The sequence below is a fragment of the Penaeus vannamei genome, chromosome 31 (genome assembly GCF_042767895.1).
Source record: "Penaeus vannamei isolate JL-2024 chromosome 31, ASM4276789v1, whole genome shotgun sequence".
Lineage (NCBI taxonomy): Eukaryota > Metazoa > Arthropoda > Malacostraca > Decapoda > Penaeidae > Penaeus > Penaeus vannamei.
Window position 1 is genome coordinate 22,925,814 of NC_091579.1, and position 22,500 is coordinate 22,948,313.

The 22,500-nt window shown below is 50.1% G+C and overlaps 1 protein-coding gene across 4 annotated transcripts in view; it reads left to right on the forward strand.

Moving 5' to 3' along the window:
• LOC113821008 (rho GTPase-activating protein 8) overlaps positions 1-22,500 on the forward strand; it is a 168,050-nt gene that overhangs the window by 90,921 nt on the left and 54,629 nt on the right. For 2 of the 4 annotated variants that reach the window (XM_070143962.1, XM_027373434.2), the window contains exon 2: positions 6,256-6,366. The exons of the other annotated variants lie outside the window; for them this stretch is intronic. In XM_070143962.1, coding sequence (XP_070000063.1) covers positions 6,256-6,366 — 111 coding nt within the window. The remainder of the gene's footprint in view (positions 1-6,255; positions 6,367-22,500) is intronic. 4 annotated transcript variants of the gene reach the window in all.

The following is a 22,500-nucleotide window of genomic DNA, read 5'->3' on the forward strand; positions in this document are numbered from 1 at the left end:
TCCCTCCCTTCCTTCCTTTACCTCTCCCTTTCCCTGTTCCCCTTCGTTTTTCTCCCCTTCTTATATTTCCCTTTTTCCCATGTCCTTCTTCTCTTTATCCTTCCCTCCTCTCTTCCCTCTCCTTCTGCCTACCGCAAGACAGTCGTTTTGAAAATGAGACCCGGTATACGTAGTGAGGGGGGAGGGGGAGGGGGAGGGGGGCCTTTCTCGGTAACACTGAAGTATTTCCCAAAATGCGGTAGGGAGGGTGGGGTGTCGGGGGGGGGGGCATAATATGAAGAAGTATACGACAGAAGAAATTAATATATGGAAGATGGGGACATATTTTGAGGAGGAAGATGACAAGAGTAATAAGATGAGGAAGGGTTAATGGTCAAAAGTTTAAGGAGGGAAGGAAAGAGGGAAAGAGGAAGAGAGGAAGAATGGGTGAGAGGAAGAGAGAAAGAGAGTGAGTGCGTGAGTGAGTGAGTGACTGACTAAGTGACTGAGTGCCTGTGTTTGTAGTTTATGTTTCGCAACAACAGCTGTGAGTATGCGTCTGTGCAAATACCTGCAGCAGGAGAGTACGTATTGAAAAGCATGAAAGCGCTACTGTTTTCCCTAAATATTTACACTTGCGTAGAGATCAAATGAGCGAGGTAGAGTTAGTGGGTAGGCCTTTCTGCGGGTCTCGTGGTGGTGGTGGGAGGGGGGGGGAGCAGATGTCCATTTTCGTGTTTTTTAATTGTTTCGGCAATCACCCGCGGTCTCTCGATAGGCGCTGTATGCTGCAAGAGGTTATTTGTTTATGATTCTTTTTCTTTTATTTATTTCTTTGTTTTATTTCTCTCTCTCTCTCTCTCTCTCTCTCTCTCTCTCTCTCTCTCTCTCTCTCTCTCTCTCTCTCTCTCTCTCTCTCTCCTCTTCCCTTCTTTTCTGCCACTCTCTTTCTCCCCTTCTTGTCACCCCTCCATTTGCCGAATTCCCTTCCCCAACCTGTTTCTTTTGTGCTCGTTATCCCCTTCATCTCCCCTCCCCCTCCTCTTCATCTCCTCCTCCACCTGCTCCTCTTCCTTCTCCATCTCCCCTCCTCTTCACTATCTCCTCCTCCCTCCCTCCTCCTCCCTCTCTCCCACCCCCTGCCCCTCCTCCTCACCATCTTCCCCTCTCCCCTCCTCCTCCTCTCCATCTCCCCTTCCTCTTGTCTCCACTCCAACATCCCCTCCCCTCCCCCCTCCAGGCTCTCCCCCGTGCCAGATATATTAACCTTTGTCTCGTGTGATGGATTAATTTTATCGATTGATTGGGTGCCTCTCCCCTCGAGACGGGCGCCCACGCGTCCGCACGGAGGAAGGTTAAACGTATGGGCGGTTTGTGTGTTCGTGTACGTGCGTCTGTGCGTCTGTGTCTGTTTGTTGTTTGTGGGTCCGCGCGCGGTCGTTGCCTGTGTGGCTTCTTTATCTTTTCTTTCTTTTTTTCATCGTCGTCATATTCCTCATTATATTCGTTATCTCCCGTTTACAGTGTGAATTGGCATGTTATCAGTGAGAGTGAGCGAGTGAGTGAGTGAATGAGTAAGTGTGTGAGTGTGTGAGTGTGTGAGTGTGTGAGTGTGTGAGTGTGAGTGAGTGAGTGAGAGAGTGAGAGACTGAGAGTGAGTGAGAGACTGAGAGTGAGTGAGAGACTGAGAGTGAGTGAGAGACTGAGAGTGAGTGAGAGACTGAGAGTGAGTGTGAATGTGAGTGTGGGTGTGGGTGAAGGTGAATAAGTGAGTGAGAGTGAGTGAGAGAGTGAGTGAGTGAGTGAGTGAGTGAGTGAGTGAGTGAGTGAGTGAGTGAGTGAGTGAGTGAGTGAGTGAGTGACCCGCAATCTCACACTCTCACTGATAATATGCCAATTCACTCGTCATCATCATCACTGCAAACAGAAGATAACGACGAGAATGAGGAATATGATGATGAAAAGATTTTGGAACGAACAGAAGTGAAATTTCAGATGTCAGAGATGTATGCATTTCGAGTTCGTGCTGTCATTCTGATTTCGACTTTCTCTTTCGTTTTTTTTTCAGTTTTTCTTTCGTTGGCAAATGATGCGAAATATTGGTTAGACGTAGGAAGTCATGTGGAAACGTGAACTATGATATTCTGCGTCTATTCTTGACATACTCTCTCTCTCTCTCTCTCTCTCTCTCTCTCTCTCTCGCGCGCGCGCGCGCGCGCACACACACACACGCGCGTGTGTGTGTGTGTGTGTGTGTGTGTTTGTGTATGCGTATGTGTGTGTGTGTGTGCGCTTCTATTCGTGTCTGCGCTGGTGAACGTGCTCGAACGTACATAAGTCATCTCCCAATGACAGTCGTGTTTTTAATCATGGATATTAGATGTATATATTAATCTTGTGAAAAATAATGACAAGTAAATAGCATGCTCGTCATGATTACGTTGGCATTTCCCCGACTGTTTCCTTGGCGGCGAGATGTTGAGTTTTCACTTTCCTTCTTTTTTCTCTGCTTCTTCTTCGTCATCTTCCTCTTCTTTTTCTTTTCTTTTTTTCTCCCTCATCCTTCTTCTTCTTCTTTTACTTCTCCTCCTCTTCTTTTACTTCTCCTTCTTCTTCTTCTTCTTCTTCTTCTTCTTCTTCTTCTTCTTCTTCCTCCTCCTCCTCCTTCTTCTTCCTCCTTCTTCTCCTTCTTCCTCCTCCTCCTCCTCCCTCCTCCTCCTCCTCCTCCTTCTCCTCCTCTTCCTCCTCTTCCTCCTCCTCATCACCATCGTCTTCTTCTTCTTCTTTCGCCATCATTATCATTTATTTTTTTACAGTCCGGTGGCTTGCCTTACATTCTGGAGTGTGTAGCACAGTTCATGCGGAAAATGTAAAATAGTTATTATTTTGCCATTTCGCATTTGCTTTGCCGGTGGTGATTTCGCTCGTAGTTTTTGTAGTCCATGCGGCGTGAGGGTGTCAAAATTATTAGCATGTCAAAAAAGTTATAATTTGTGGCGTTGTTATTTAGCCTTTGCTTTAACGGTAGGGAGTTTGCTCCTGTTTTTTTTCTTCTTCTTTTTTTTGAGTCGGTTGCACAATTATTTCAAATCAAGAGTAATTATTGTTTTGATTCCCTGTCAGTTCTCCCTTTCGCAGTCCGCTCGAAGATGTTACATGTTCCTTACGTGTTTTCTATCAAGGGTTTTCGTTGCCCTTCAAGCCGTGGCATCGGGTCGCTCGGTGAATTCCCTCCCATTTCGGCGTCAGTTGCACAGTTCATTGCACGCTGGCGGCTTCCGGTGCAGTCCCCGCCCGGCCGAGGGAATTGCCCGTCCGCAAGGCCGCTCGCCCTCCTCCGCGGCCTTCCGCGCTCCCAGGCGTCTTCGTGTGTGTCGTTTGCTCGCTCCTCGCTTTTTTTTCCATTCTTTCATTTGTTTTTTCGTTCTCTCTTCCTGTCACCTTCTTTTTCTTCTTTCTACCCTATGTATTTTTCGATCCTTCCTAGCCTTCCTCTCCCCAACCCCAGGCCTGTGGCTCAGACCTCATCACGTGACAAGAGTCCGGTTCTCTCTCCTTCCGTCCGGATTCGGTTCGACGTGTCCTGTTCGATATTTAGGGGATTCGGGGAAGCGTTTAGACCCCCCCCCCCAAAAAAAAAAAAAAAAAAAAAAGTGTTTTATGCATCGATCTGCGCTCGTGTCTGGGGTTTGTGTCTGGCCTTAGGTCTATGAACGTGTCTGTCTGTCTGTTGGTAGTATCTGACTGGCCTTTCCTCTGCCAATAAGTGCGTGAACTGACTCTGACGGTAGAGTTGCCAGGCACGCGTGTATCCAGGTACTACCATACACACATGTATACTTGCACGAACCAAGGTACACATAGACACGTACTCGCGCTCGTATTTGCACACGTACGCGCACATATACACGTAGACCTATACGTACACGCACGCGTCGACATAGACACATAAATACACACGAATATACACACACATACATCCATACAGACATACACACATACACACATTACCATGATAATAATTAAAATGATCATCATAATAATCATGATCATTATTGCTATTATTACCGTTACCATTATCATTGCCACTGTCATTATTACCTTTATCATTATCGTCATTATTACCAGTATCATTATCATTATTACCATTATCATTATCATCATTACTATTATCATTATCATTACTATCATTATCATTATCATTATTACCATCATTATCATTACTATCATTGTTATCATTATCATTATTACCATCATCATTATCATTACTATCATTATCATTACTATCATTATTATCATTATCATTATTACCATCATCATTATCATTACTATCATTATCATTATCAGTGTCTTTATTATCATCATCATTATCATTGTCATTATTACCATCATCATTATCATCATCATCACAATCACCATAAAACCGAAAAGGAAAAGCCGGCAAACGGAAAGGCGACACCGGGGAAGGGGAGTCCCGGATGAGGTCACAGCCGGAACGAGGGTGTCACGCCGTCACCATCAGCTGCACCTACATTTTTTTTATTGATGTTGCAACACCTTCTTGCAACACTCGCTAATTCGAGAGGTTGAATGCCTTTGGTTTTTTTAAGGGGGGGGGGTGAAAGCGTTGAAGAATTTTGTATCGGATTTGTTGTGTAAACGTGGTAAGAAAACGTGATGGATATGTGTGTGTGCGAGTGTGAGTGTGAGTGTGAGTGTGAGTGTGAGTGTGAGTGTGAGTGTGAGTGTGTGTGTGTGTGTGTGTGAGTGTGTGTGTGTGTGTGTGTGTGTGTGTGTGTGTGTGGTGTGTGTGTGAGTGTGTGTGTGAGCGTGTGCGTGTGCGTGTGCGTGTGCGTGTGCGTGTGCGTGTGCGTGTGCGAGTTCGTGTGCGAGTGTGAGTGTGAGTGTGAGTGTGTGAGTGTGTGTGTGTGTGTGTGTGTGTGTGTGTGTGTGTGTGTGTGTTTGTGTGTGTGTGTGTGTGGATGTAAAATACACACACACACGCACTCACACACATATCTTCTAATGCAGTTAATGGGAACTGCAATCATGTTGATGTCGGAATTGCAAATAAACAGACAGACAGATAAATAACAACTAGTCAGTAGTTGTCAAACGAGTAAATAAAAAACGAATTGATTGAATCTTGATATAAATCGATTTAGGAGGGGGTGAGTGTGGAGGGGGGGGGGCTCTCGGAAATCTTACTAATGTTTTTTTTCGAAAGATTGAATTGTCTCCAACGCTATTTAGCTCTTCAAACTCGATTGAAATGGCAGATAAGGTGGATGGGTGGGGGGACAGGGGAGGAGGGGAGGGGGAGGGGTTCAAAGGGGGTTGGAGATGTTAGTGGGTGAGGGTGGGATTCCTCGTTTTTGGTCATGATTGGAAGATAGTAGTCCTCCTCCTCCTCCTTATCATCACCATCGTCATCACCATCACCATCACCATCCTCCTCCTCCTCCTCCTCCTCCTCCTCCTCCTCCTCCTCTTCACTGCCATTGCTACAATTATTTCGACCCTCTTCTCCTACCTGTTCATTTTCCGTTATCTGTTCCTCGTGTCTTTCTTCCCCCATTGTCCCATGTGACAGAAGGTCCATGCGAAGGCACCTCCCCCCCCCCTCCCCCCAGCCATGGCGTGCGAGGTCAGAGATGAGCGGTGGCCTGGGCTTCGGGTTGGATGACCTTGGCTCGCGCTGGGCAGGATTTGCACGCACATGCAGGGCCCGCACGCACACGCACTCGCTCGCTCGTTCGCTCTCGGGTTGCGAGGTCGTCAGTTACTCTTCCTCCTCTCGTACTTTCCCGCACACACCCTCTTTTCTCTTCTTCCTTCTTCTTTTCCTTCTCCTTCTCTTCGTCTGCTCCTTCTCTTCTAGCGTTTTTGTCTTTCTTTGTTTCGTTGCAGTTCTTGTTGTCTTTCGGGAAAGCGTTTTGTGGTTTTCGGTGTCATTTTCGGGTGTATATATGGTGTAAAAAGTAGTTTTGTAGCGACTAACCACCTTAGTACTCTATGTATGTGTAAAGGCCAACAACAACAACATCAGCTGTATGTGTAGATGTAGTGTATGGGTTTCCAGATTTTTGTAGTGCTAACATGTATATTTTTTTCTCTTTCCCCTTTTAATTCTCCTGCCGCCCGTGCGTCCGGCCGCCCCTTCGCCCGCCCGCCCGTGCGTTTTCCCGCCCACGGTTGCATCGCCGCACCCGCCCTCCTCCTTCCTCCACGACGCCCGCCCTCCCCCTCCTCGGCGCCGCCCCCACGCCCGCGCAGCCTCGTACGGGGACAACGAGGATCCTTACCCGAGCCTCAGCGACTACCACGACTACGAGCCCAACCTGGAGTTCGACGACACGGAGCTGCAGAGCGCCTCCTCCGTCACCGGTAAGATGACGACGACGACGCGGCGGCGGCGGCAGCCTCCAGGAGCGCCTCCTCTCGCCTCCGCCAGGCTGCTGGCCGCGACGACGTCCACGCCGCCCTGCGTCCTGCACTGCCTGCCCTCCTGCTTGCCTGGATGGCTCCTGCTGCCCCCTCCTGCCCGCGGCTCTCGCTGCATGATTCGCTCGCATCCGCCGCGGTCTGCTTGGTGGCTGGTGGTCTGCATGGCTGACTTCACTCACGCAATAACATCGGCGACATGCACGCACGCATCCGTCAGGCACAAGCACGTCTCTGCATGCACGGCTTGGCGCCCCGCACCGCCCGCTTCCTCGCTGGCACTTGTTTGTTCACTCACATTCACTAACACAGGTTTCCTCGTCGGCTTAGACCTCCCGGCCCCGCTGCTTGAACCGCCGAGCCACCCGCCCTGCATGATATGGGCGTGATTGCATGTTGCATTGTTTCCCCGCGCCCCTGCCCGAGGGCGCTGGCAGTCACGTGTGTGTGAGTAAGCCCTGACAAAGACGTTCTCGTGAAGACCCTCCCCCTCCCCCCCCTTTTTCCCCTCTGGCGCTCGATGGTCATAATCCTTCTTTCTCTATTCCATTATTTGTTGCCTTTCTCATATTGCCTTGCGCTCTCTCTCTCTGTCTCTGTGTCTGTGTCTGTGTTTGTGTCTGTCTGTCTGTCTGTCTGTCTGTCTGTCTGTCTGTCTCTCCCTCCCTCCCTCCCTCCCTCCCTCCCTCTCTCTCTCTCTCTCTCTCTCTCTCTCTCTCTCTCTCTCTCTCTCTCTCTCTCTCTCTCTCTCTCTCTCTCTCTCTCTCTCTCTCTCTCTCTCTCTCTCTCATTCCTCCACCAGACCGCACTCCAGGCCGCGAGATTGCATCTGTCAACTCCAATGCGACCTCGGCAATCGGGAGGGGAGTGGGGAGGGGGTGAGGGGGGTATCGCAAAATCCGAGGTGTGTCTGCACTCCGCCCTCGCCTTCCTTTCGTTTCCTCCTCTTTATTCGCTCGTTTCCTTATTTCCATAATTCGTTACGGTGTGTTTTGTGTCGTTTTTCTCCGTTTCGTTCTCCTCTATCCACATTCGTTTCTACTGAGAGACACCTTGCTTTGAGAGAGAGAGAGAGAGAGAGAGAGAGAGAGAGAGAGAGAGAGAGAGAGAGAGAGAGAGAGAGAGAAGGAAAGAAAGAAAGAAAGAAAGAAAGAGAGAGGGAGAGAAAGAGAGTGAGTGAGTAAGAAATAATTAAAGAGGGAGAGAAAGAGGGTGAGTGAGTGAGTAAGTGAGAGAAAGAAAGAAAGAGAAAGTGTATATTTGTCTCAAAGCCGACTGATTGCAATCTCCTATCCTGTTCCTCCTATCCTCCTTCCTGCTCGCTCTCGCAATCTAACTGCCTGTTTTTTTTTTCCCTCTGAAAGTCAATTGCTTGTTGCTTTGTGATCTGAAGATAAATGGCCCTTGACTCACGTTTTTTCTCGTTTCCTTTACAAGTGCTTGTGTTTTATTACTTGTCTTGAAACATTGTGCTTTTCGTTGCTGTCTTCTTTGTTAATCTGAGTTCTCTTGTTTTGTTAAATTTTGGTGTGTTTGTTATATTACGACTAATATTTTTTGTATAGTGTTTTAAGAGAGTAAGTATGCCTTTTATTATTACAAAATGTTTTTTTAAATCGCATATGGTGAAAATATAAAGCGTAAGTATGCATATGGTCTTGTATTAAATCAATTCGATTGATTATGTTGCTGAACGCCGCCCCCCCTTCCTCTCCCCCTCGTCTCCCTGTCATCATCTTTCTTCAGGTTTCTCTTTTGGTTTGGCTTTTTGTGGAGACATATAGCTTCCTCCTTCGTGACTGTGAGAATTAGATGTAAAAGGAAAAAAGGAAATGGCGGTATCATTATAAAAAGGTTTTAGTGATTTTTTTCTTTGTTATATAATATGAATCGTCTGAAATTGTGGGTTTTGTTACGTCCGAGGTCAAGGGTGAAGGTCAGATCACACTTATACGTGTGTGTGTGTGTGTGTGTGTGTGTGTGTGTGTGTGTGTGTGTGTGTGTGTGTGTGTGTGTGTGTGTGTGTGTGTGTGTGTGTGTGTGTGTGTGTGTGTGTGTGTGTGTGTGTGTGTTTATCGGTTTCTGGGATGTATTTGCTTGCATGTCTGCCTCCCTTTCAGAGTTCCTGTGCGTGCGCCTTTGTCTCATATGCGTGCATGTTGTGGCAGTTGCTTGCGTGAGGCGGATATGGATGAAATATATCCAGGCGGTTATAGATAATGAATTTGGTAGAATTCCTCCCGGATTATCCACACGGGACATTTTGAGAGATACAGAGATAACAGCGCAAGACCCGGAATAGAGAGGGAATAACACGTGAGGTTTTATCGATGGGATTTCGTTCGTAGAACCTCGAGGGAGAATTTTGAACCTGGAGTGCCAAGTCTAGAGTGGGTTGGGGGAGGGGAGGGGGTTGTAGCAGGAGGGAGAATGGGGTTGGAGGTAAGGGGGGTGGGATGGGGAGGGTGAGGGAGAAGTGGGTGGGGCTGAGGTAGGTGTGTGAGTGGGAAGTTTGTTGGGGTTAGTGTGGGGAGGGGGGGTTGAGGAAGGAGAGTGAGGGTGGGTGGATAGGGGGATGAGTAGGAAGAGTAAGCGAGAAGGGAGAGGGGTTTTCTTGAGTTCAGATGGGGGTGAAGAGAGAGGGTGAGGGGTGGAGGGGGCATCAGTGATGGTGACGTCAGAGAGTGAGAGGGAGTGGGTGGGGGAGAGTTGGGAAAGTGATGAGAAACGACAGGGGGGAAAAAAAGAAGGGGGATGGGGGTGGGTCGGGGAGGGGGGGTGAGGTGAGAAGCGGGAGGGTCGCCTCAGAATCGCCTTTAATCCCGAGATCGCGGAGGACTTGAGGAGAGCCTCGAGTGTTTAATGGCGTCTTGGGCAAACAAGGTGAGACAGACGACCTGGCCTTAATTACCGCTTCGATGCCGCTGTCTCTCGGGCAGTGGGGGGCGAGGGGGTGGCTGGGGGAGGGGGGCGAGAGAGGGAGGGGTATGGGTGGGGGAGGGGGCGAGAGAGAGATGGGTGGGGGGGGGCGAGAGAGAGAGAGATGGTTGGGGGAGGGGGCGAGAGAGGGAGGGGTATGGGTTGGGGAGGGGGCGAGAGAGGGAGGGGGGGGAGGGGGGCGAGAGAGAGGGATGGGTGGGGGAGGGGGGCGAGAGAAAGGGATGGGTGAGGGAGGGGGGGTGAGAGAGAGGGATGGGTGGGGGAGGGGGGCGAGAGAGGGATGGGTGGGGGAGGGGGGCGAGAGAGAGGGATGGATGGGGGAGAGCAGCGGAGAGGAATAAGAGCAAGGGGAGTGGGGGCAAGTCATATTTTAATGCGCGGTGGGTACGGCTCTGCGAAATGCAAGATTGAATTCCCGGGAAAGACTTCCAGGGTCGGGGGTGTCGGGGGGGGGGTGTATGGGAGGGAGGATAGGGTTAAGAATACGGATACGCGAGGTTAGCGTTAATTAACACCCGCTTTCTGCCTGTTCGCGAAAGAAAGAAAAACTACGACTATGAAACGGGCACTAGGGGTCGTTCCTAGGTCGTAGGCTTAGCTCAGTGGCGTCGTGCATCGGGTCGTGGCGGGATTGGATGCACGGGATTAGGCGTTGCAGTTCGTGTCGTAGGGGGAAGGGCGGCGTCGTTGCAACCGGTTGTGGCGTATCCGATGCTCAACCGCAGCGTGACGTCACCGCCCGCTTGTACTCGCGCTCGGGAGGGTGGGGGGTGGGGATAACAGGGAGGAGGTGGGGGGAGGGGAGGTCGGGATTTGCGTAGGTACAATCGCTTCCCATTCTCGTTTTCTGTCACCTTTCGTTTTTTTTTTTTTTTTTCTCTGTTTATCTCCTCTCCTCTGTTTTCTTTTTTCATAATCTGTCATTCTCCCCCTACTCCTTTTTCTTTTTCTTTCTGTCTGTCTCCTTCTCTTTTTTTATATTCTTTCTCTGTCTGTTTCCTTCTCTTTTTCCATGTTCTTTCTTTGTCTGTATCCTCTTTCTTCTTTTTCTTTCTCTGTCTCTCACTTTCTCTCCTCTTTTTTTCTTTTTCTTTGTCTGTCTCTTAAGCTTTCTTTTTTACTTTGTGTTTTGTCTCTTCGTCCCTCTGTCTCTCACCCTGTCCGTCTGTCTCTCTTCCTCTCTCTCTCTCTGTCGCTGCGTTTGTTCTTGTCTCTGTCTCTTTCTCTGTCCCTGTCCCTGTCTCTGCCTCTGTCAATGTCTGTGCCAATGTCGCTTCCTCTCTCTCTCTCTCTCTCTCTCTCTCTCTCTCTCTCTCTCTCTCTCTCTCTCTCTCTCTCTCTCTCTCTCTCTCTCTCTATATATATATATATATATATATATATATATATATATAAATATATATATATATATATATCCCTCCCTCCCTTCCTCTCCCCCATCTTTCTCTTTCTCTCTTTCTCTTTCCCTCCCTCTCCCTCTCCCCTCTCCTGTCCCACTTCTCTCTTTCTCTCTGCCAGACATTCATTATGTGTCTTTATTGGTCAAACGGTTTTCTTGCATTTTGCCTCGGTTGAAAATGACCTTTCTCGCTCACATTTTTATTGCGTTTAATATTATACGACCTCCCAACTCCTTCTGCTCCCCCCCCCCACCCATGCTCTCAAAACGTGACTGAATACCTGAGTTTAATGAGACCCCGGTGTACACGGCAAGTAAGTTTTTGCTCGGGTTGATAATGTTGTTATTATCATTATTATTATTATTGCACCACCACCAATACCACCACCACCACCACCTTCACCACCAATACCACCACAATACCACCACCACCACAATACCACCACCACCACCAATACCACCATCACCACCACCACAATACCACCACCACCACAAGCACAATACCATCACCACCACAACAAGCACAATACTATCACCACCACCACAAGCACAACACCATCACCACCACCACAATACCACCACCACCCTTACCAGTACCACCACCAATACCACCACCACCACCACCACAATACCACCACCACCACAAGCACAATACCATCACCACCACCACAAGCACAATACCATCACCACCACCACAAGCACAATACCATCACCACCACCACAATACCACCACCACCACCATGTTGTTATTAATACCACCATGCACCACCACCACCAATACCACCACCACCACAAGCACCACCAATACCATCACCACCACAACAAGCACAATACTATCACCACCACCACAAGCACAATACCATCACCACCACCACCACCAATACCACCACCACCACCAATACCACCATCACCACCATCATCAACACCATCATCATCATCATCATCATCATCATCATCATCATCATCATCATCATCATCATCATCATCATCATCATCATCATCTCTGTTTTTAATTACTATTTTCTTGCCTTTTATTTATGCACATGAGTGATCGCGGTCACGATGTCGCTGTGACGCAGTTCGTGTAAGTGAATGTGCGTGGTTGGTATTCAATGCGTGTAAGAATGTGTACGTGTTTCTTTGCGTGTGTATTATGTGCGTGTGTGCTGTGTAAGCGTTTGCGCATGTGTCAAAAAAAGAAAAAAAGAAAAAAAAGAAAAAAAAATGTATCGTGGAAAAAGCTTCTTTGATAGTCAATGGCGCGAGTAATAAAAAGTTGTTATACGCCTTGTTAGTGACTCCAGCTGTGATATTTCCCCGACCGCCATTACGGCCACGGGGCTTCATGGGGGAAGTTGGGCTTGTTAGTTTCGAAGTTGCGTTGTATCTTTATCCCGGACGGTTAGCTTGGATACCGGTCTCGCATTTGATTTCCTGGAGCTTCCCTCTTCGCTTCGTCCGGCGGTTCGGTTTTCGGCGAGGGCAGGGGGGGGGATGGGGGGGGGGGGTGCTCTCTCGCTCTGCCGCCCGCGCTCTCTTTTTCTCTTTCTCTCTCTTTCGCTGTTCCTCCCGCCTCCTCTCTTTCTGTCTCTCTCTGTTTCTGGTCTATGTGTGTGTGTGTGTGTGTGTGTGTGTGTGTGTGTGTGTGTGTGTGTGTGTGTGTGTGTGTGTGTGTGTGTGTGTGTGTGTGTGTGTCTCTCTCTCTCTCTCTCTCTCTCTCTCTCTCTCTCTCTCTCTCTCCCTCCCTCTCTCTCTCTCTCTCTCTCTCTCTCTCTCTCTCTCTCTCTCTCTCTCTCTCTCTCTCATCCAGTCCTCTTTTCTTCCTTCTTCTCCTTCTCTCGCCTCCTCCTCCACAAGAGATGAGTGTGTTTACCCTTGGCTGAAATGAGGATGGCGTGAGGATAGAGCATCATGTTCGCCTTATTGCTTCGGATCCTCTGCCCCTTTTCGCCTCTTGTCTTCCTTCTCCTCTTCCCCCATCTCATCCTTCTCCGTCTCCTGCTTCACCCTCTTCCCTCTCTCCTTCTATCCTTTCTTCTTCTTCTTCCTACTCCTCTTCCCCCATCTCATCCTTCTCCGTCTCCTGCTTCACCTTCTTCCCTCTCTCCTTCTATCCTTTCTTCTTCTTCTTCCTACTCCTCTTCCCCCATCTCATCCTTATCCGTCTCTTGCTTCTCCTTCTTCCATTTCTTCTTCTTCTTCTTCTTCTTCTTCTCCTGCTCCTCCTCCTCCTCCTCCTCCTCCTCTCTCCTCCTCCTCCTCCTCCTCCTCCTCCTCCTCCTCCATCACCTCCTCCATCACCTCCTCCTCCATCACCTCCTCCTCCTCCTCCTCTTCCTCTTCCTCCTCCTCCACCTCCTCTTCCTCCTCCTCCTTCTCCTCCTCCATCACCTCCTCCTCCACCTCCTCCACCTCCGTCCTCCTCCTCCTCCTCCTCCTCCTCCTCCTCCTCCTCCTCCTCCTCTCCTCCTCCTCCCTCCTCCTCCATCCTCCTCCTCCTCCTCCTCCCTCCTCCTCCTCCCTCCTCCTCCTCCTCTTCCTCTTCCTCTTCCTCCTCCTCTTCCTCCTCCTCTTCCTCCTCCTCTCCCTCCCCCCCCCTTTCGTGCCACCGGGATACATATGATAGAGGAGAAGATAGTGTTGGTGGAAGGAGGAAGTCACGATTGTGTTCGCTTTTTTCAGTGTTTTACATATTTTTTCTTATGATTGTGTTTGTTTGGGAGTATTTCCGTTCGTTTTGTGGATGCGGATTGACATGGCTTGCGGTTTTGACTTTTCCTCCCCCCTCCCCCCCTTCAGCTTCCCTTCCTCCCCTTCCCTCTTCCTAATTCCCCCCATCTCCCCATCCCAAATCCTCCTTTTTACTCCCCATCCTGTCCTTCCTTCTTCTAATTTCCTATTCTCCCCCTCTTTTCCCCCCATCCCTCTTCCTATTTCTCCATCATCCCACATCAAACTCCACTTGTTCTCTCCCCATCCTACCCTTGGCCCTCCGTATTTCCCCATCCCATCTTCAATTCTCCCTCTTTTCCCCCATCCTCCCCCTTCCCTCTTCCTATTCCCTCATCTCCCACCTCTTTTCTCCCCGTCCGCCCCTTCCCCCTTCCTATTCCCCCTCTCCCCCTTCAGATTCCCTCTTTTCTCCCCATCCTCCCCCTTCCCCCTTCCTATTCCCCCATATCCCCCGCTCTCCCTCCCCAACTCTCCATCTAAAAGTTCCGAGCTAAACATTCCGACGCCATTAAAAGGAAAAAAAAGAAAAGAAAAAAAAAAAACGAAACGTGAAAAAACTCCCTCATGGGAGCGTGACGTCATCATTAACATATGCGAACGCCCAGGAATCTCGTCGAGGAGTCACGCGAACGCCTCCCGACGACGACCTCGACGACCTTGAAGGGGGGGTTCTCTGCAACAGTGACCCTCCCCCTCCCTCCCCTCCCTCCCCCTCTTCTCTAAGCTTCCCTCTACCCCCTCTTCCCCCCTCCCTCCCCCCGCATCATTATCCTGCCTGCCTCTCATAGTTTTGCCTTGTTATCCCGTGTAGTAGCGCGTGTACACTTCTTGAAGGGTGGCTCTTCGTTTGTGTGTGTGTGTGTGTGTGCGTGTGTGTGCGTGTGTGTGTGTGTGTGTGTGTGTGTGTGTGTGCGTGTGCGTGTGCGTGTGCGTGTGTGTGTGTGTGTGTGTGTGTGTGTGTGTGTGTGTGTGTGTGTGTGTGTGTGTGTGTGTGTGTGTGTGTGTGTGTCTGTGTGTCTGTGTGTCTGTGTGTCCATGTATGTGTTTGTCTGAGATCGTGTACGTGGGCATAGATAAGTGAACGCGTCTGTTTGTGTCTGTATCTTTGTGTGTACACTGGCATACACACACACATTATATATATAGCAAGCGTTAAATTTAGAAATCAGAAAAGCTTGAAAATATGCAAGATTCCGGCTTGAGTCGAGTGAGCACCAGATGGAAATAATCACCTGCACGTGAGAGGACTCAAGGTGGGAGGAAATTGCAAGTTGCAAAATAGTTTCTCGGACTTGAAATTAAGCGCTGAAGGAGAGGCATTCGACCATTCCCTTGCGCTGTTGTTTATTTTAAATTCATAGGCTGTCTTGCGTTTTTTTTTCTTCTTCTCTCTCTTTTTTTTTACGCTGGAGTCATGCACTGGTCGGTACAGATGTTATCTCACACGTGTCTGCGAAGACGGCGATGATATCAGGCACGCGTCATGCACTAGCGATGGGTGGTTGCTCGCCCGCCGGCCGTTGCCAAGCGTGATCGCCGCCGCCGCCGTTTGTTGAAATGCAATTGATTTGTTTGAGGACTGATTGCCCTTAACGCGGCGTGACGTGTGCGGTTCTCGTCACGCTATTTCATTCGTGTGTGTGTGTTTGTGTGAGTGTGAGTGTGATTGTGTGTGTGTGATTGTGTGTGTGTGATTGTGTGTGTGTGTGATTGTGTGTGTGTGTGTGTGTGTGTGTGTGTGTGTGTGTGTGTGTGTGTGTGTGAGGGGAGGTGTGTGTGTGTGTGAGGTGTGTGTGTGTGTGTGTGTGTGTGTGTGTGTGTGTGTGTGTGTGTGTGTGTGTGTGTGTGTATGTATGTATGTATGTATGTATGTATGTGAGCGAGGTAGACAGATAGACAGATAGACAGATAGGTAGGTAGGTAGGTAGGTAGGTAGGTAGGTAGGTAGGTAGGTAGGTAGGTAGGTAGGTAGGTAGGTAGGTAGGTAGGTAGGTAGGTAGGTAGATAGATAGATAGATAGATAGATAGATAGATAGATAGATAGATAGACAGACAGACAGACAGACAGACAGACAGACAGATAGATAGATAGATAGATAGATAGATAGATAGATAGATAGATAGATAGATAGATAGATAGATAGATAGATAGAGAAAGAAAGAAAAGAAAAATAGACAGATAGAGAAAGAAAAAGAAAAGAAAAACAAAGAGAAAGAGCTAAAACAGAAAGAGAAAGAGAAAGAGAGAGCTAGAGTTAGCTAAAGAAACACTGCATTTATTATCTATGTTCTTCCACCTGACATGAGCAAGGTGGTAAAAAAGTAGTCTTGTTAAGATCTCTGGAAGAAGAAAATACCAAACTCCAAGCAACCCGCTCTGCCACGCGCAACACACACTTCCACCGATACACAAGCGTGTTTCTTGCCCACTCGGCATTCTTTGATGTTTCTCGGATTCGCATCGGAGCCTCCTCCAGATGCGGGTATGATTTATTTCCCTCAAGCGGAATTCAGATCAAGTTTGAAGCGGATTAGGGTTGGGAAAAAAAAGGTTTCCCGCTCTCTTTTTTTTTTCAATCGTAATAGAGTTTTGCCGTCGCCTCTGTCCTCCTCGCCCCTGACACCATCCCGCCGGTCTGACACCTTCCCTGCCCTGCCCACACCTCATTGCCCCTTCAGTCGCCCGTGCTCCTTGCCCCCCTTACCTTACTCTTCGGTTTACCCCCCCCCTCCCCACGTCTTTCCTCTACCCTCCCCTTCCGCTTTTCCTTACTATTTTTCGTCACCACCTTGTTCTTCCCTTGTTTTCTTCTTCTTTTTCCTCTTCCCCTTCCTCTTCCTCCTCCTCCCTCTTCCTGATTCTTTCCCTTCGTGTTCCCTCCTTTTTCTGTCTCTTAAATTCGTCAATTTTCATTTTTCCTTCAGTTATTTTCTTCACTTCCGCATGTTTCATCCTCCTGCCATCTCCTTTCCTCTCCTCTCTCTGTCGTCATCCAACAATTCACTCTCTTCGCTTGCTCCTCCTACATTCCTTTCTCCTCAGTCCCTTTCCCTTTCACCCATTCTCCTCTTCCTCCCCTCTTACCTTTTCTCCTCCTCTTCCTCCTTTCGCCCTTTCTCCTCCTCCTCTTCTCCTCCTTTCTCCTCCTCTTCCGTTCTCACCCTTTCTCCTCCTCCTCCTCTCTCACACTTTCTCTTCCTCTTCCTCCTCTTTCACCTTTTCTCCTCCTTTCCCTCCTTTCTCCTCCCCACTCTCACCCTTTCCCCTTCTCCTCGTCCTCGTTTCCTCTCCCCCTTTCTCTCTCCTCCCCCCTCCCCTCCCCCTCCCATCCTCTCACCCGCCATGCTCTGACCAGTCTGTCCATCATCGAGTTTTCGCCGTTGACTTAATTACCGCCGAGGGCCGTCCGGGTGGGGTATGGGCGGGGTGGGCGGGGTGGGCGGGGTGGGCGGGGTGGGCGGGGGGTAGGGGGGCGGACGTGTTATTGCCAGGCCGTCGTGTTTGGAGTTTGGTTTATTTAGTTGTGTTTTGCTTCCATCTATCGAGGTTGGCTCTAAATGCATCTGTTTTTTTTTTTTCGTTTATCTGCTTACCTGTTTATTTATTAATCTGTTTGTATATCGTTTTATCTGCATGTGTATAAGCCTATATGCATATATGTATACATGTATGTATATATGTATACATATACGTTACATTTACATAAACAAGTATATATGCTGATGTCCATTTACCAATATATATCACTTTTATTCTCTGTTGTCCTTTGTTCGCGTGCGTGCGTGCGTGCGTGCGTGCGTGTTTGCGTGTTTGCGTGTGTGCGTGCATGTGCGTGCGTGCATTCGTGTGTGCATGTGCATGTGTCTGTGCATGAGTGTGTGTGTGTGTGCGTGTGTGTGTGTGTGTATGTGTGTGTGTGTGTGTGTGTGTGTGTGTGTGTGTGTGTGTGTGTGTGTGTGTGTGTGTGTGTGTGTGTGTGTGTGTGTGTGTGTGTTTGTGTGTGCGCGTGCGTGCGTAGCTATGCATGTATGTGTGTGTCTCTTTGTGTTTGTATTGTGTATGTGTGTGTCTCTTTGTGTTTGCATTGTGTATGTGTGTGTCTGTGCGTGTGTGTGTGTGTGCGCGTGTATGTATGTGTATGTGTGTGTGCAGTTATGCATGTAAGTAAGTGTGTGTATGGGTATAGATGGCGGCTGGAGGAGTCCTTTGCGAGGAATCTATGACTTTTTGGCCGAGGATTCGCGGTCGGCTTTTGGGCCTTTTAATGAGGATGGTTGAGGGAGGAAGTGTGGGAGGGGAGGTGTGAGAGAAGTGGGGAGGGGAGGGGGGGGAAGGAAGGGGTGGGGGAGGGGGAGAGGGTATTGCATGGATTGGAGTGGAGTGGGAAGGGGGAAGCACCGGCGAGGAAGGAAGGAAGAAGGAAGGAAGAAGGAAGATGGGTGGGGAAGGGAAGAAGTGACAAGGGAAGGGAAGGGTGAAGAGGGAGAGGGGCGAGAGGTGGGAAGGGGAGAGGGGTTTAGGAGGTGGGAAGGGAGAGGAGGAGGAGAACGAGCGGTGGGAAGGGAGAGGAGGAGGGGAGTGAGGGGTGGGAAGGAAGGGTCGCTTGCTATATGATGCTGTTGTCGGATGATGATAATATTTTTTTCCGATATTTGTTTTGCTATTATTTTCAACGTGTTTATAAAAAAAAAACTATTGTAGCTGTTTTGCCTAGCAGCATTTCATCCGTAGTTGTGAAAAACAAGAGAGTCCGTGTAACTGAAGTGGAGCTAGGGCGGTCCGTAGAGTTGGAGGGAGAGAATTTTTTTGTCCTTTTTCCTTTTTTCCTTTTGTTTTCTCTTGCTTCCTCGCCATGTAGAATAGGGAGGAAATTGTCATATGGTCACTGCTTTCTACTTACAGGGGGGAATATGTGAATCTAGAGCAAGGGTTTCGCTGTCTATTTCCCATCAAGAAGAAAAGGAGAGTGGGGAATAGAGAAATAGGAAGGAATGGAGAGGGAGAGAGAGAGGGGGAGGGGCAGGGGAAGAGAGAAAGAGAGAAAGAGAGAGAAAGAGAGAGAGAAAGAGAGAAAAAGAGAGAAAGCAAGTGAGAAAAAGAGAAAGAAAGTGAGAAAGAGAAAGAAAGAGAAAGAGAGGAAGAGGGAGAGAGAGGGGCAGAGGAAGAAGGAGAGAGATGGAGCGGGTAGAGAAGAAGAGGGAGAGAGGTGGGGGTGCAGAGAAGGAGAGGCAGGACAGGCTGTTACATAAATTAGAAAACTTCCACTCCTTATTTCCTCGCTAGAAGAAACACGAACCCTCAAACTATATATATCTTAGAGCGAGTAAAAAAATACGTGTAAAACATCTGTTCTTTCTTGAATTCGAGTAGAGAGCAGCTTAGGGGAGGGGAAGGGAAAGGGGAGGGAGGGCGATTGCGTCACTCAGCAGCGTGGACGAAGGTGGGTGTGAGGTTGTGGGTACAGGGAGGAGGGATGGATGGAGGGAGGGAGGGAGGGAGGGAGGGAGGGTGGGAGAGGGAGGGAGGGAGGCTTAGGGAGAGGAGGGAGGGAGGGAGGGAGGGAGGAGTTAGGGGGGATCGTCGGGAGGGAGGTCTTTGGAGGAGGGAGGGAGGTTTTGAGGGAGGGAGGGAGGAGGGAGGGAGGGAGGGGGGGAGGGAGGGAGGGGAGAGGATGGGTTGAGGCTTAGGTTCAGGGAGGTGGGGGTTAAGGAGATCGTCGCGTCTGTGTCTTTGCATCTGGGGTTCGTTTTGTCTGAGAGAGAGGATAGTTGAGGAGGGAAGGGGGAGGGAGGGGAGAGGAGAGGAGAGGGTAGGGTAGGGGGAAGGGAGGGGAGGGAGGGGAGGGGAGTTGGAGGATAGGATAGGAGAGAGGAGGAGGAGGAGAGGGGTAGGAGAGGAGGGAGAGGAGAGGGAGTAGGAGAGGGTGGGAGAAGAGGAAGTAGGAGAGGGAGGGAAAAGGGAAGGGGGAGGAGAAGGGATGGGAGTGGGAGAGGAGAGGAGAAGGGAGGAAGGGAGAAGGAGAGGAGAGGAGAGAGGAAGAGGAGAAAAGAGTGAGAGGAGAGAGGAGAGAGAGGAGAGGAGAGGAGACGGGAGAGAGCGGAGGGGAAAGGGACAGGAGGGGAGAGGCGGGGTTTTTTCCCCCATGCTCTTCGCAGTGACTCTCAAGCGTAGAGAGCTCACGGAAGATCGAACCGAGAGAGATGGGCGTACGTGGGCGTATGGGGGGTGGGGGTAAGTTAGTGGGCGTGTTGGGGGGGGGGGGTGAGTGGGTGGCTTGAGAGTATAAAGAGGAGGAGCTCATCGGAGTGACGCTGTTGGAGAGGTCGTATTGACACACCTGTCATGGCGTGACGCCTCGTGTGGCAACGGCTTCGGCTTCGGGATGAGGACTCCGTTTTCAGAAATAGGAGGAATTGTGGGGCGTGTTGTGGAGGTGGTGTGAGATGTCATGTCATGGAGGATGTCACTTGGGATGTCATATCATGTCACATGGATTATTATGTACATTTCAGATACCACATAGGATGTCATATCACGTAGTATGTCACATGGAATTATGCTTTGTGCGATATCACATGGGATGTCATGTCATGCATAGGATGTCACAGGAATTATGTCATATACAATGTGTGATGTGACGCTATGTTCAATGCCACATGAGATGTTATGCCATGTAGAAATGTCAAATGTATGTAGTGTCATGTAGAAAATGAACTGGAGTGCCTCGCCATGTAGTCTGTCTCGTGGAATATCATGTTTGATCGAATGAAACAAAGAATGTTATGCAACACAGGGTGTCACATGGGACGCTATGCAATGCCGCGTCACATTGAGCGCTGTAGGTGATCCCCGCGCCTCGTAGGATGACATATAATGCAGGGATGTCACACGATGTGTCATACGGGATGTGAGCAATGACTAATATCTCCGCCGTGAAGATCGCTCGCTCCTTCGCTGAACTTTCGCGTTTCCTTCGACCTGGCGCGGCGGCGAAGGGGGTCTCTGCGCCGCCGGACGAAGGGACCGAAGCGACCGTCAGGAGTGCGGGCGCGGGGAGGGTCGCGGGCGGTCGGTTGCGCAAGGGGAGGGAGGAAGGGGGGTGGAAGAAGGAGAGAGAGGGAAAGAGGAGGGAGTGGGAAGAAGGGGGGAGGGAAAAGGGAGAGAGAGAGAGAATAGAAGGAAGGAGAGGGTAGAATGATACAGGGAAGAAGGGGAGAGGGAAGGAGAGACGGAGGTTGGAGAGGAAAGGAAAAAGGTGAGGGGAGGAAGGGAGGAATTGATAGGTAGGTAGGTAGGTAGGGAGGGAGGGAGAGAGGGAAGGAACGAGTGAGGGAGATGGAGCGGGGATAAGGGGACCGTCTTAACAACTATCTTTATCCCAAAGTTCATGCAAGTGCAGCGTGTTGAGACGCGAGATTTATGTCTCTGCCCTTTTGCCTTCTCGTTTTTTTTTTCTTTTTTTCTTCTTCTTCATATTCTTCTTCTATTTGATTTTTTCTTCTTTTTCTTCCTCATCCTTCTTCTTCTCTTCTAGTTTTCGTCGCCGTTCTACTCTTTCTTCCCTTATTTTCTTTCTTCGCTGTTTCTCGTTCAGTGCTGTTCATTAATTAATTATTATCTTGTTTCCCACGTATCACTTACGTTACCTCGGGTTTGTCACTTCTCGTCCTTCCTTCTTCTCTCCTTTCCTTCCGTTTTCTTTTCCTCCGCTAATCCCTCTCCTTTTTTCCTTGACCTTTCACATTTTCTATTATATATTCCTCCTTTGCTTTTTCTTTTTTCCTCTCATCTCCACTTCTCTCCTTTCTTATATCTTTCTCCATCTTCTGGTCTCCCTTTCCTTCTCTGTCATCTCTCCCCATCGTCTTCCATCTACTATTCTCCCCTTCTCACTCATTATTCTCTCCTGCCGTCTTCCATCATTCTCCTCTTCTCTCCTTCTCACTCTTTCTTCTCTCCCGTCTCTCTCCCTTGGCTCCCCCCCTCCCCACGCCTCTCCCTCCACTCCTCCCTCCCCCCTCCCCATCACCTTGAGTTGACTTTGAGACATGAACCTCATCTCATGACCGCCTGAGCGAACGTGGACGACGCTCATAGCTGCATGACGTGACGTAAGTGTTGTGACGTAAGCGTGACGTATCTGTGACGTATATGCCCACATACCCGCTTTGATTTCCATCGTCTTCTCTTCGCTTGGGGATTAGGAGGTAGGGGAGACGGAAAGGGGAAAAGAGAGACGAAGAAGAAATAAGAATAGCGAAGGGCAATAGGTGAGTGGCAGAGAAAAAGATAAATTAGAGCGCAGTTCAGGCAAAGGGTAAAGGGCGGTATTAAAGGGAAACGATAATAAAAGAAAGAATAATAGAACAAGAATAACCAAAAGCACAGCGAGGAGAGAGGTCAGATGAGACACACAGCCGTGTCATCCGTGGCTGCATGCAAGCTGTGATTTATGCTTGCAAGAGCTGTGAGAAGGTTGCATTAAGGTTGCATTGGGCGGGTAGCGGGTGGGTGCGAGGGTGGGCGCGGGTGCGAGGGTGGGCGCGGGTGCGGGGGTGGGCGCGGGTGCGGGGGTGGGCGCGGGTGCGAGAGTGGGCGCGCGGGTGCGAGGGTGGGCGCAGGTGCGAGGGTGGGCGCGGGTGCGGGGTGGGCGCGGGTGCGAGAGTGGGCGCGGGTGCGGGGGTGGGCGCGGGTGCGAGTGGGCGCGGGTGCGGGGGTGGGCGCGGGTGCGAGAGTGGGCGCGGGTGCGGGGGTGGGCACGGGTGCGAGGGTGGGCGCGGGTGCGAGGGTGCGGGGGTGGGCGCGGGTGCGAGAGTGGGCGCGGGTGCGGGGGTGGGCGCGGGTGCGAGGGTGGGCGCGGGTGCGAGGGTGGGCGCGGGTGCGGGGGTGGGCGCGGGTGCGAGGGTGGGCGCGGGTGCGAGGGTGGGCGCGGGTGCGGGGGTGGGCGCGGGTGGGGGGGTGGGCGCGGGTGCGGGGGTGGGCGCGGGTGCGAGGGTGGGCGCGG